Below are 15626 nucleotides of genomic sequence, written 5' to 3'. Positions count from 1 at the left end.
AAGCTGCTTACACTGGGTCCTGAAGTTACAGCTGCTGCAGTGCTCCACTGACATTTGCCCCTATGATCAACTGTAGGGATGCTGCAGTGCCCCCTGCCTATCTCCTCATCCCCCTCACTAGTTTTCCACAGACCTTTTCAAGTTCCAGGCCTTTTATCCCCCAGGGCCCCCACAGGCTTTAGGCCAGATACCCTGATACCTTCTTCTTCCTCGCTTACCTTTTGAAGAGCTCCAGAGGCTTCTACAATTCTGGAACAGATTGCTTCATCATCCAGAAGTGGCCACCTTGTTTCTAGAGACCACATTGAATTGTGGTGGAAACATGAGGGCTGCTTTCAGAATCACTCTGCATGGTTGACTGACAAAACCCACTCCACTTTACTAACATGATCTGCATACCACTGTGGAAAGCTCCTGGGCCCTGATGCTTTCTGTAGTGCTATGGAGACTATGTCAGGCAAGCAAAATAAAGCAGTTCCTGATATGGCCATGTGGCACATTCTGGAAGTGGCTCCTGGGTTCCCAGTGGCCATATTCTTTGTGGATGCTAAAAACATGATGACTGCTTCTGGTATTAGACCATGTGGCTGAGCAACACAAACCTGTTCCAGTGCTGTGGAAAGCTTCGGGGCTCTTCGGAAGGTAAGTGAGGAGGAGGGTGTGGGGCCTAATGTAGTGGGAGACAGATCCGAAGCCTGCAGGAACTTAAGGACCAGAAAGCAATAGATGAGAGAGGTCTTAAGGAGACCTGGGGCGGTTGGACCTTAATTTGTGCTAGGCCTTTGGGGCCCTTCCCTCACCCATGTGGTATCTTGAACTCCACTTAACAACCTACATGTTTGTTTAATAGCTGCATCAGGGAGAGCAGGGGGTGGGGGTCATTAACCAACACTGCCTTACTTAATGGGTATCATGACATGCATGGTAAGATCCATTACAGTCAAAAGTCAAGGACTATTAATTTAAAAGAACAGAATCAAATAAAAATTGACAATCTGACAAAACAGTATACAATCTGTCCATATTATGCTTCAACTGGAAAGGGTTTATCCAAATATCCTAAGCAAGGCTTGGAGGAAATGTCAGGTTTTCAAAATCTGCTTGTAAATTGGCATATAGGAACCATTCAAAGTTTGTGGGGGTGCCATTCCAAAGCATAGATGCAGTGGAACTGAAGCAATTGACTAATATTGCTAATTCACAAGTAATCCACGAGCGCTTGAAGTTAACAATGGACCATCCAGAACTATTTACAACTTACAACTGGTTTGGGAATTATGGTGGCACAGACAAACACAGACACAAACACAGAGATTGGGTAATTGCATTTGGGTAGTTGGCAAATAGTCCAATTTTGCAATCATTTGCATCATCCCTTGGTCACATGGCTGTGATTTGTGATTTTTTTTTTACTGATTTCCAATGTGTACTTCTAATTCCTGGCAAAAAACACCCGTAGGGGAAAATGGATTTGCTTAACAACTGCAGTGTTTGCTTAATGACCACTATGTTCAGCTAACAGCTGTCATAAAAATGGTCATAACTTTGAACCATGTGATGCCTTGACTTATGATTACAATGATTTATGACTATAATTCTGGGCTAATGACCATAACTCAAGGATTATCTATTTTTTGCAATTTTTCCTGAGATATGAATTTTTATCTTGCTTATGTACTTAGGGTGATCGCAAGGAATCTATTTTATTATTCATATATCTAAATTTATGCTGGGCATGATTTTATAGTTTGGAGAAAATATATTTTATTTTTGTCTGTAGGGAACTTATTGTTTCTTTTCACCAGGACTACAAGGTAAGTACAAGCAGTCACTAGACATGCATTCAAAATCACTACTTGTCCTTGAATCATTTTTATCTTGCATTATAGGTCACTTGGATGCATTTTGTATGAGATATGTTGTTTGAATCACGCATTTACTGGACATAGTTTTTTGTCCATTGTTCTGAAAATTGTAGAGAGCAAAACACCTTCTCTTCCAGACAATTTTCCAAGAGAACTTGATGCTGTCCTGCATAGGTGAGTATGTTTGTTTGGATTTTATTTGTTTTTTCTATTGTATCTTTTATTAATGTCAATGTTAATTCATTTCATATTGTTAATATTTCAGTATGCTGAATAAGGACCCTTCATTGAGGCCATCAGCTGCAGAGATTTTAAGAACTTCATATATTGATGATCAGTTACAGGTATTTGGAATGCCCTTAGAAGTGCTTAAAACATAGATTAAAAATTCACTTCATTATACAAAAGTAAAAAATATAAAATACAGTTATAAGTAAGGTTGCTCAGAAATACTGATCAAATTCTTGAGAATTATATCTAAAATCATTGATCTGTAAGATACTTGATTGAATATTTAATGCAGAGGGATCTGTATTATTACAGGATTGACAGAAGTGCTATTTTTTATGAGATCAACTGTATTTAGCCGACTGCATACATATTCTGAAAATTCTACCTCCAAAAAATTAAAACATTTCATTTTAGATGTTCAGAATTTGGAAGAAGTGAAATAAGGGTTATCTGCTATTAATAGTTTAAATTTTCAGAAAGTCAGATAGATATCTTTCACACACTCCTACACAGACAGAGAGAAGAGAGAGCCCCATCCTCAAATGTTGTTGTTTTTTTTAGAAAAAGAACAATTTTAAAATACAGGCACACCTTGTTGATCATTTTCCTCTCTGGGGAGGAAAATACTTTGGATTTTGATTCCTGGGTTTGAATATTTGGAACATCTCCAGAATCATACTACCATACGTTTGTTTAAAGTTAAGATTAGTGTTAAAATGATAAGCGGTGGAAAAACCCACTTTATATCAATTAAAATTCTGGGAAAGAGAATATCATGTCAATTATACACCACAACTCCGTTAAAATAATCCAGAAATGCTGTAATTAAAAAAAACACAAAGTGACATTTGCAGAACAGATCGCAGTTGACTAGAAATAATGGCATTTCTTTTGCATTTTAATCAAGGGCCTTTTTGTCCCCATTGAAAAAAATAGGGAAAAAGACTAAAGCAAAACTTATTAGTATTTGCTTCTGTTTCCTAAGACATGTATGTGCATCTCTGCAAAAGCTTCTAGGCTGCCACTTGCTCTTTAAGCAAAAATCAAAAGTATCTGAGGACTCCAGATTTTGCACTTTGTCTTTTTTTGCCACTTATTCTGTTATTCCAGAATAAGAGATGGTAGTCCATGGAATCAGAAGGGTGCCAAACCCAAACCTACTCAATCTTCCAGGACTAAGTTAAAACCTATTATTTCCCATTAATCAATCCTCTCCGCCCCAGCCTTCAGATATCAGGACAGGACATCAACTTGCTTAATTCATCATGGGCAGATTATGAAGCTGAGTTTCATCAGCATATTGATGATATCTCACCCCCTGATGACGGATGATCTCACCCAGTGCTCCATATGTTAAACGGGAGCAGAGAAAGCAATGGACCCTGCTGAATGTTACATATAAAATATCCAATGTCAGAGGCAGCCTGCCACTCAGTATTATGTGTTAGTGCTATGTGTACATAATATCAGAGGAAAGTCTATTGAGTTACTAATGACTATTAAGTAAAGAGAAATTTGGGCTAGTCAGGCCTTTTAGCCTATCTCATCAGGGATATTCTTTGTAGGTCACCTACCTTGTCCCTTTGCTAAGTGCAGAATCTGCTAGACTAAATGCAATTTATGTGAAACATAAAAGGAATTAGCTTTGTAAAAGTCTCAGAAGTCATGAAATACTTCCATATTAAAAAAAAAAGTAAATTGTTGTAATTCCTGTTTTCTGACAGATTATGAAATATAAGCACACAAATGTGATTACAAAGGATTGGATGTTTAATTCCCAGGAAGAAGCTGATCATATAATAAGTGCTGTGTGAGTATGGGATTCTTGAACTTTACAAAAGCAAATCAAATCAAAAGTGGACAAATCACCAAAACCAAATGAAAGAGAAATTCGTTTCAGGCATTAACAAGGCCATCAATTAATTTGCAATAACTGTCATACATTTCTTATTAATATGAACTGTATGTTCTATTTGCATTATTTATGCATTAAACTAATTTGAATACTATTAAAATACTATTAAAAGTATCAAAATACAATTGTATAATAATTAATAAAGTAATTAAACTCATATCCCTTTGAGTTTTACTTGGATCTGGAATTGTGTTTTCTTCTAATCCTAGTTTACAGCCATTCCATTCCATTAATTATTGATTACTGCTTCATTCTGCAGTGCAATCATTTCTTTTTTTAGCTTCCTCGCCTTTTGGAAGCAACTTCTTCAGTGTTAATATGTTACACTTTTTTTTCAAGATAGGTGTATATCACTGAGAATCTGATCATAGTATTATTTAATTTGCTAAAAAGTAGCAAACAAGCAAAAGTTTCACTTTAGTGTCATTAGCTGACCTTTATAGTACATTTCTGTTCTAGTCTTTTTTTAAATTTGTCTCTTTGGTAAAAAGCCGTTTTGATCTGGATGTATAAATTCAACTAAATATTTTTTCAATCTTTCCGCCATTATTGAAGTAAAAATTTTATAATCAACAGTGAGCAGCGAAATCGGTCTATAGTTCTTAATCTGGGTCAAATCAGAATCTTCTTTTGGTATTAAAGTGATATTTGCTTCAATCCACGTAGTTGGAAAGTCTAGCTTCTAATAAAAGTCCATTACAAACATCTTTCAACGGTTCGCTTAGTATCTCTTGTAAATTCTTATATAACTCTGCTGGAAGCCCATCTGGACCTGGTGTTTTTCCTTTTTTTTGTCTTTTTATGGCCTCTGATATTCCCATCATTGTAACCCCTTCATCTAACATAGTTTTAAATATCTCTGAAATCTTTGGAAGATTACTTTCTTCCAAATATTTTACAGTTTTCTCTCTTGAAGTTTCTTCCTTGTCATACAATTCCTTATAGTATTCTTTGACTATCTTTTTTATTTCTTCATTTTTATATTGTAAATAACCTTTTCCATCAAGTAAGTTATGTATCTTTTTCCCCCCTGTTTTTTAACTTTCTAAGCTAACCATTTTCCTGGCTTATTGGCATTTTCGAAAAAATCTGTTTCACTCTTTTTATCTGTTCTGCCACTTTTTCTGAGTCTAGCAGATTTAATTTATGTTTTATTATGTCCATTTCTCTTTTCAAAGTCTTTTTTGTGGATTTTTTTGCAGTTCTAATTCTAACTTTCCAAAATCTTCTTTTAATAATACATATTGCTTTTTTCTCTGTTTATTTTTCTTTGCCATCTATGTTATAGCTATGCCTCTAAAGTATACTTTAGCTGTATCCCATACATTTTGTACTGTTGTATCTTCTTTTTTATTTTCTTTGAAGAAGAATTCCATTTCTTTTTTTGCTAACTCTATACATTCTTTTTCTTTTAATATGGAATGATTTAAAGTCCATCTTGGCCTTTTTTGTATTCCTTTCCAGGTCATTTTAAAAGGATTATGATCTGCCCATGTGCCTGTTTCTATTTCAATGTCCTGTACGTTCATTCTCACATCAGCAATCATCCAAATCATATCAATCCTTGACCAAGATTTTTGAGTATTTGAATAGAAAGTATATTGCAGTTTTTGTGGATTAACTTCCCTCCAGATGTCTTGATTCTAATTTTCTCCTCCATATCAAAAAATGCCTTAGATAACCTTCTTCTTGCACTTTTTCCTGTTTTGTTACTTTTATAATCAATTTTTCCATCTATTATTGCATTGAAATCTCCTAGTAAGCAAATGTTTTGGTACTCCATTTCTATTATTTTTCTATGTAGGTTTTTGTAAAAATTTTCTTGATTGTTGTTTGGTGCATAAATTACCACTAATAACATTTGCTTTTGATGCAGATAAATTTCTACCATTAAAATTCTTCCTTCTTTATCTGAATATACCATTTTAGAATCTATTTTCTCTTTAATATATAGCAACTGCTCTTTTTTTTCTATTGTGCTGATGTATAATAAAGTTTCCCAATTTTTGAATATTCTAATAATTTATGATGTTGTTCTTTTATATGTGTTTCTTGCAAACAGATTAACTTCAATTTCTGTTCCTAAAAATCTTTATTTCTTTTAATTGGGGAATCTAGTCCATTTCTGTTTACTAAGAAGATTCCATTTTCTTTCTCCATTACCATTTATTTATATTTAGGTCTAGTAGATCTAGTAGTCCTTTGTTCTATGGCAGGTCCCTCATTCTCACCCTTTTGGTCGTCTTTCTCTTTCTGTTCTCCTTTTTGTGCGGTTGCTCCTTGAGTCCTCTCTTCTGTTTGCTTCTGCTCCTTACTCTCCCCTTGTCTTTGTTTCACTCCTTCATCTAAAATTCCCCTATTCCTTACTTCAAAATCTTCCACCTTCCAGATTGAGTCCAATCGATATCTTGTATTATTCCAGTTTATTAAGATGCCTTCCGGCATCAGCCATCTAAAGTTTATACCATTGGCAATCAGCTTCGTAATCAGAAAGTGGTAATGTCTTCGGGTATCTTTTACTCTCTTAGGTATCTGCTTTAAAACCACAATTTCTTTATTTTTGTATTGTATTGGCTCATCTCTAACTTTCCGTAGTACTTCATCTCTTGTTGTCTTCTTTGTAAACCGTACATGTACTTCTCTTGGCAATTTATTTCTTCTTGCATAGCTTGAATTGATGCAAAATATTTCATCGACCTCTAGCTGGATTTCTCCTCGGTCTGCCTTTAAAGCCTCCTCCAGGATGTCATTAATCACCTCTGCTATGTTTTTTTCTCTATCCTCAGGAATATTTTGAAATCTTAAATAATGTTCCGCTTTTTCCATCTCTAAAATCTTAATTACGTTCTTTAATGTTTCATTTTCTTTTAATAACATTTCTATCTTTTTATCATTCTCATCTGTTTTTTCTTCAGTTTTGTGTATTTTCTGTTGATTTTTAATTATCATTTGATTTTGAGCTTCAAATTTTCCCTTTATATCCAAGATTTCTTCACTTACTTTCTCAAGTTTACTTTGTATTTTTTATGATTTTCCTGTATTTCCAGATGATTTCTTTCCAATGCCTCTTGATTACGTAGCATCATTTCTTGAAGCAATTTTAATGAAGTCTGTGTTTTGCTTTGAGCAGTGCTTATTTTTTCACATTGCAACATGGCTTCAATAGATCCCTGTGTTGTTGGACTAGATTGTCCTACTGAGGGAGCAGAAGAGGTTTTCTTCATAAGTCTGGTAATTGTATTTTATTGCATTGCCCTGTACACCGCCCTGAGTCCTTCGGGAGAAGGGCGGTGTATAAATTAAATTAAATAAATAAAATAAATAAATAATATTCGATGAAGTCATTTTACAGCTTACAGTCTAAAGCCAAAACAACATAGATTTAGCCAAATTTAATAAAAGTAACTTTGAGGAGTCTTTTCCCTCACAATCTCACAACAAGGCACTTTTGTCCTTTGCAGCTGTCTTTTTTCAAGGTCACTTTAATCAACAAGAATTTTTCCAGTTCTCACTATATATCAGAAGTTTCGTTCTTCTTTCGCCACTAGATGTCCTCCTTGGCTTATTTATCAGTGTCCGATATTCTTAACAAAGAGTATTTCCCCTTCTTTGTAATTGCTCTCCGCTTTTAACTTTAATTCTTCTGGGGGTCTTTACTTTTCAGCCCTTTCCCATCAGGGGAACAACATTTATAATCCTCAAGGAGAAGGAAAGAAAAATTCTGGCTCACCCAGCTTCAGCACGCAGTTGAGAGTCAGCTGTTTTGCATTATTTCTCTCCCTGTTGGAGATGACTAGGGCTGCTGTGGCTCTCCTGGCAGCCTTTTTCTTCGCTTTTTCAGAGGGTTCTACAGTCCGCTCCGATCGGGTGCCCCCTGATCTGAGCTCCTGAAGTATCCCTCCTTCATTGCCCCTCCAAGGCAACTTTCTGACCCTTTAAGAGTCGCTAGATGAAGAAAAACCAGACTGGAAAACCGAGCATCGGCTTTTCCCAGTTGTCCCGACGGCTGCCAGGAAGTCACTCTGTTCTAGACTTTTGCTTGCTTTCATTTCTACCATTAACCCTAGCCCTAACCCTTATTTTCTATTGTTTGCTGCCAAATTATATATTATCTCTTTATTTATCAATCTTGCCAAATTTAAGATGTGGGATCTTCAATTCTCAGAATTCACAATATGACTGGCTGGGAATTCTGAGATCTGAAGTTCACAGACTTACAGTTCCTAAGTTTGACTAACATTGCAATATAGAACCCCTCTCTCTTTCCACCTCTGATGTTTTAAATGCAACAAATTTAATCTGATCATAATTTAGGTACTATTTTAGCAATTCTAAATTGTTAAATCCAATAATATTGACATAGAGATTTGGCTACTACAAGAATTGCTATAGAGCTAAATAATTTATTTTTTTCCTATTTTGAAAAGGCAATTTGCATCAAGTAAATATGGCATCATAGAACTAGCAGAGATTCCTTAGCCTGTCTATTCCAATTTTCTGATGGATACATAAGCATTTAAGATGTAGCAACAGGAAGCACCTGCATGTTACTGCTTCTTTAACACATCTTTAAACATTTTCCTGGGTCCATATGGCCACTGTATGAATAAAAGTGAAACAATGGCTTCTTTAAGGGACAGTCAACAGAGAGTGCTGATCTTAGACTTGAAGCACTCTTGACCACTTTGATGCTAAGTATTCCATATCACTGTTGGATTACTAGATTTCAGGATGGCCAGGAGCCATCTCTACTCAATCAAAATTGTATATCAGTTGCAACTTTGTGGAAATATCAGTTTATACTCTAGGTATATCAATTTTGGATCATGAGCTGTCATTCTCCAGAATGAATGTTATAATCCCCAAATAACAAAAGTCCTCAGAATCTCTTTGAAATCTAGCCATGTCAGTTCAGTCAGGGAGTCTGCTATGCATCTGGATGGCTGATTCACTAACAGGATCTTCATTGTCTCCTGATTATCCAGATCAATGTGTATATCTTTAATGAGTAAAGTCCATTACAGGGAATCAGAAAATGTAGATGATAACTTTCTGAGCTGTTGCAACAGGTTTTCAGCTCCATTATATGGAATAACAGATGCATTTATTTATTAAACAAATATATATCACCAACCAACTCAAACACAGATGATAGTAGGTGAGTATAGTCACATCCTGCTAGGCCTACCTAGCAATATCAGCTAACCTCTTATCTATTAGAAAAGTATGTTTTGTTTTCCAAATCCTAGGACAAATTGCAGTTCAATAGGACTAGCATTACAGTCCTGAACCCAAAGTCTTTGGATTTCATACGTAAAAAAAGGGGGAGAAAGGATTTATTATAACTGGATGAATCTGTTCTCTCTGTGTAAATCTACCTTTCTTTTTCTACTGTATCTTCTTTGCTTCACAAAATGACAAAGCAAACACAAAGGAAGAAACTTTTTTCCCTTTATGATTAATTGAACAACAGAAATTCTAAGTCTTAAACGCATGGCCATAATCTCTCTAATTTCAATCTACCTTTTAATAGTCCTCAAAACAGATGTAGGCTTGGGGTCTATCAAGAGCTTTGGCTGCATTCTCACTTCAGCCCTCTTCCTCATCCCACCAATTCTTGAGAGATATTAGCTAAATGTATCTCCCACCAACACTTCCAAGCTCCTACCTTTAGATAGCTCAAAGCAGTTCCTATCCATATTATAGACAAAGCTTTGTTCCTATTACTCACAAGCATGAACAATAGCCCACTACACTTACCTGACAATGCTATAATCTGGACCTACCATTTGGTGCTTGTTGTGGTTGGGTATGTGCTGCTGGATGTAGATTTTCAGCAGGTAAAAACATACTGACACTATTTAAGGATTGGTTGGAAGATATTCTATTTAGCTTCTGTTCGTCCTTTAATATGCTGCATGCAGTCTAGTAGTCCTCTAGCCTCAGCAGTCTTACTGATTGTGTTTGTTGGTGCATCTCTCCACATTAATTTATATTTGTATGTGTATTCTGTCATAATCTTAAAAGGCTTTCAGCAGTTCACAAGGCATAAATAATTAAAATATTGTTTGCTTTAAAAAGATACATTTATAAAATATAATAAACTCTCAAATGTGGCACAATAAGTCAGCAGCCACTAGTTTATAAAGCCTATCCCAAGATGCCAATAAAGAAGAATATTTATAAGTCAGAGTTAAAATGAGGGGTCTTTGTTGCTTTCTGAGCTTGGTTATTTTCTTGCAGACATTTCATTACCCAAACTAGGTAGTATCAGTGCTAGTAAGGAGTGGGGTTTCCTCTCAGTTTATATTTGAGTGACTGGCCCTATCTGTGTTGGTGAGGGTAGTCTTAGAGGCTCTTTGCTTCGGCTGTTTACTGTTTGGCAGTTTCTGGATTAGGGTATTGTTTACTTGATTGTTGGTCTGATGTTAATCTTGAGGTTAATCTATGCTCATCTGGGTGCTAATTGCTGGTGTACGGGTGCTTAAGTCTTTGTGTTCCCTTTTTTGTTTGTTGGTTGTTTCTTTTGCATAGTCTGTAGATATTATTTATGTCTATTTGTCCATTGATGACTAATTTGTCAGAGTGTCAGATTTCTAGAAATTCCCTAGTGTTTTTGGACTTCGCTTGGTTTAGGATGATCACAGTTTACCAATTGAAACTATGGTCAGATCTGTCCAAAGAGTTTTCATCATGATTTCTAACTGCTTCTTGATGTTCATGAATGCGTTCTGCCAGTTTCTTTTGCCTATTTGTCCTTCTTAGTGATTGTTGCAGTCATTGCACTATATGTTGTATGTAGATTATTCTTGTTTTTCCTTCTGGAGCTGCCGGGTCTTTTGGTTTGCTTAGGATCTTTTGAAGAGTTTTGGTTGGCTTGTGTTCTATGCTGATTCCATGTGGTTTTATTAGTTGGTGGTTTCTGAGATGTTGGTGTATGGTAGGGCACAATAAGCAACACAACACAAAGGACTGGATTTTCAATGTAGGATTATCTGGCATCTCAAATCCTGATTCTTAATATCTCCTAACCTCTTTAATATATAGCTCAAAGCAATTAATAAAATGGTCCAGTGTACACTTCATAGTCAATAGTCTTCTGCTTAAACTGCAAAGCTAGAATCTTTATGATACATTGGATAATGAGGTCAAAAAAAGGTAATGTCATCAATATAGTTTTGCATTTCTTATGTTATTATTAAAGCTTCAAGGGTACCCCTTTGTTCTTTTTGTTTTTTTAAAAAATAATATCAGTCATGTCAAATGAAATGAGTTCAAAGTTCCTGATTTACATAATTTAATTATAAATGAAGTAAGCTATTAAAAATTAATACAATTAGTCTTCCTTTTGTTAATGTACCATGCATTTTAATTGCATCTTTTCATTTGTTGGCAGTTCTACTACTCTGTTGATAATTTGAACACTATTATAAATAAGTATGTTTAAGTACAGTAAACAAACTATATGAATAAATTGACAGTTCAGCACTTTATTTTTTTTAAAAAATGAATATTTTTTAAAATTGGTAGTTTTATGATTTTATTTTATGACAGTAAATTCAGTTCATTTTAAGTTTGTTGATTCTCAATAACATTAATGAGACTAATTCAAACCATTACTAATTTGCTCCTTTGATGTCAAGTCATTCAATCTGTCTCCAACTGGTTCTCTCCATAACAACAAACTGGAGAGAACCAGTTCCATCTCACAGGGTTGTTGTTGTGTGGAAGATAGGAGGGAAGAGTATTAAGTTTGTGTGAGAGAGAGAGAAGAGGGAGGGAGGGGGAGAGAAATGATAAGATAAATTATTTGTGGTTTATTCAAAAAATTGTGACAATGGGTTAATGATGTGTTGAATTTTACCAACAAGCACTTAAATCCAACAAAATATATAACATTCAGAGTGATAACATGTATTAATTCTACTAGAATTCTAAAACCTTTTGGAGATCATGGAGCCTGCAATCTCACACACCTATACTGGAGTGAGGCTTATGATACAATACAGTACAGTACAGTCAATACATTGTAATACAATACATACCTTTACTTTTTGTTCTTGATAGAGCAGGAGGCTGAGCTTTTGTTATGGACCTGAATTAAACTCACATTCCACATAACAATTTGTGTTAGATGGAAAAATTCTGGAAAATCTTCTGGGGGAGGTGGGAGAGAGATTTTTTGTTGTTGTTGTACAGTCATGGCCGAAATTGTTGGCACCCCAGAAATTTTTCCAGAAAATCAAGTATTTCTCACAGAAAAGTATTGCAGGAACACATGTTTTGCTATACACAGGTTTATTCCCTTTGTGTGTATTGGAACACAACAAAAAAGGGAGGAAAAAAAGCAAATTGGACATAATGTCAAACAAAACTCCAAAAATGGGCCGGACAAAATTATTGGCACCCTTTCAAATTTGTGGGTAAACAAGATTGTTTCAAGCACGTGATGCTCCTTTAAACTCACCTGGGGCAAGTAAAAGGTGCGGGCAATATAAAAATCACACCTGAAAGCAGATAAAAAGGAGAGAAGTTCACTTAGTCTTTGCATTGTGTGTCTGTGTGTGCCACGCTAAGCATGGACAACAGAAAGAGGAGAAGAGAACTGTCTGAGGACTTGAGAACCAAAATTGTGGACAAATATCAACAATCTCAAGGTTACAAGTCCATCTCCAGAGATCTAGATTTGCCTTTGTCCACAGTGCGCAACATTATCAAGAAGTTTGCAACCCATGGCACTGTAGCGAATCTCCCTGGTCGTGGACAGAAGAGAAAAATTGATGAAAGGTTGCAACGCAGGATAGTCCGGATGGTGGATAAGCAGCCCCAAACAAGTTCCAAAGGAATGCAAGCTGTCCTGCAGGCTCAGGGAGCATCAGTGTCAGCGCAAACTATCCGTCGACATTTAAATGAAATGAAACACTATGGCAGGAGACCCAGGAGGACCCCACTGCTGACACAGAGACATAAAAAAGCAAGATTTGTTTGCCAAAATGTACTTGAGTAAGCCAAAATCCTTCTGGGAAAACGTCTTGTGGACAGATGAGACCAAGATAGAGCTTTTTGGTAAAGCACATCATTCTACTGTTTACCGAAAACGAAATGAGGCCTACAAAGAAAAGAACACAGTACCTACAGTGAAATATGGTGGAGGTTCAATGATGTTTTGGGGTTGTTTTGCTGCCTCTGGCACTGGGTGCCTTGAATGTGTGCAAGGCATCATGAAATCTGAGGATTACCAAAGGATTTTGGGTCGCACTGTAGAGCCCAGTGTCAGAAAGCTGGGTTTGCGTCCGAGATCTTGGGTCTTCCAGCAGGACGTCAAAACATACGTCAAAAAGCACCCAGAAATGGATGGCAAGAAAGTGCTGGAGAGTTCTGAAGTGGCCAGCAATGAGTCCAGATCTGAATCCCATTGAACACCTGTGGAGAGATATTAAAATTGCTGTTGGGAAAAGGTGCCCTTCCAATAAGAGAGCGCTGGAGCAGTTTGCAAAGGAAGAGTGGTCCAAAATTCCGGGTGAGAGGTGTAAGAAGCTTATTGATGGTTATAGGAAGCGACTGATTTCAGTTATTTTTTCCAAAGGGTGTGCAACCAAATATTAAGTTAAGGGTGCCAATAATTTTGTCCGGCCCATTTTTGGAGTTTTGTTTGACATTATGTCCAATTTGCTTTTTTTCCTCCCTTTTTTTGTTGTGTTCCAATACACACAAAGGGAATAAACCTGTGTGTAGCAAAACATGTGTTCCTGCAATACTTTTCTGTGAGAAATACTTGATTTTCTGGAAAAATTTCTGGGGTTCCAACAATTTCGGCCATGACTGTATGTGAATTTCCTTCAACACATAAGGTATATTTTTGTGAACTTTAGAATTTCCTTTAAGACATGACATAAACCTCTCTTTTCCGGCTTGATATCACTAACTGCCTTCTTGCTTCCAATTTTTTATTTCAATTTTATTATTTTTTCTCAATTTTAGACACAAAAAGGTACACCTTCAAACTCTGAGAGCTATATCTGAAGTGCAGAAAATGACACCACGTGAACGTATGCGATTGCGGAAATTAAATTTAGCTGATCAAACAGCACAGAAACTTAAGTAAGTAAACGCTTATTTATAATTTTATCAAAAGTATTTATAATCAAAAAGTGTTGATTTGTTATACTCAACCATTATATTTCCCTCTTGTAAATTATATATATAGTATCTATTTTGCTTTCTAATTCTGAAAAAGGAACCTAATAGAGAAGTTATTTATTACAGTATTCTAGTCCTTTGGGTCCCTCAGATACCGATATAATTAGTGGAATAACTATTTAGTTGCTTTCAGAATACTTTTTTCATCACTGTTACCACTTGTTTGGACAGTTATTATGACTACACAGTATCATGCAGTTTTCTGTCTATTTGCTTGCATAGATATTTCAAAGCCCTATAAATGGGAGAAATAGGGCAAAAATAACAACTTGTAAAATTGTAAAATATATAGAATTTGTGCATATTTATGATTAAAGCCAATTTTATTAGAACTACAGGTATGTCATAATTATTTTAAATTTGAATAATGGAGTATTTAATTTAGACCAAATTATAAACTGATACCAAGTTGCCTTTAATGTGATCCAAAATTCAGTTAATGCGAGACTAAGGTTTTGAAAGAAAAATCAGGTTCAGTTCCCAGCTGGAAATAAGACACTGGAAATAAAATGGAGGCTAAGATGCTGGAAATAAAATGGAGGCTGTTTAGGAAAGAAGGTTTCAGTTTATTGATGATGAGCAGAAACAAAAATAGTATGTAGTTCAGGACAGCTGACAAAATTGTTGAGTGAGTAGATGCATCTTTATGGGGCTCTGAGACTTTGAAGTGGAAATGTTTCTGGGTTGTGCAATGAGGTGGGTTTTTGTGTCTTTTGCTAGTCTGAAGAGGGTGTTGGGTTAATACTTTTATGTCCTAAAGATCATGTCCTGTCCTTAGATTTTGGGTAGGGGAATGGCCCGTGGGTGGAGTGCATTCCCTAACAAGACGGAGTGGCTGTACGTACCAGCATCTCGGGAAACTCAGATCATTCCATCTCTCACTATGGGAGGTGAGTTATTACCTCCCGTAGATAGAGCTCGCAACTTGGGAGTTCTCCTAGATTCACAGCTCTCTTTAGAAGATCATATATTAACTGTGACTAGGGGAGCCTTCGCCCAGTTACGCCTGGTGCACCAGTTACGGCCCTATCTAGACCGTGATGCCTTACGTACAGTCACTCATGCTCTCGTGACCTCTCGATTAGACTACTGCAACACTCTCTACATGGGGCTGCCCTTGAGAACCACTCGGAGGCTCCAACTGGTGCAGAATGCAGCCGTGTGAGTTGTGTTGGGGGTCTCCCGATACTCCCATATTACACCTCTGCTCCGTGAGCTGCATTGGCTTCCAGTTGCCTTCCGGGTGAGATTCAAGGTACTGGTTATGACCTACAAAGCCCTACATGGCATGGGTCTGGAGTACCTTAGGGAGCACCTGCGACCAGCATCAACTTCCCTCCGCCCAGTGCTCTCCCACAGAGAGGGCCTCCTCAGGGTGCCGCCATTCGGAGAATGCCGTCTGGTGACCCCCAGGG

At 36.5% G+C, this 15626-nt stretch overlaps 1 protein-coding gene across 2 annotated transcripts in view; it reads left to right on the top strand.

The window, feature by feature from the left end:
- Window positions 1–15626, top strand: part of NEK11 (NIMA related kinase 11) — a 95758-nt gene that overhangs the window by 40907 nt on the left and 39225 nt on the right. For both annotated transcript variants that reach the window (XM_081345180.1, XM_081345181.1), the window contains exons 6-9: window positions 1890–2039; window positions 2131–2209; window positions 3821–3906; window positions 13993–14112. In XM_081345180.1, the coding sequence (XP_081201306.1) occupies window positions 1890–2039; window positions 2131–2209; window positions 3821–3906; window positions 13993–14112 (435 nt within the window). The remainder of the gene's footprint in view (window positions 1–1889; window positions 2040–2130; window positions 2210–3820; window positions 3907–13992; window positions 14113–15626) is intronic.

The sequence above is a fragment of the Vipera berus genome (assembly GCF_964194415.1).
Source record: "Vipera berus genome assembly, chromosome: Z".
In the NCBI taxonomy this organism is placed as follows: Eukaryota; Metazoa; Chordata; class Lepidosauria; order Squamata; family Viperidae; genus Vipera; species Vipera berus.
This window is presented reverse-complemented; position numbering and strand designations above follow the sequence as displayed.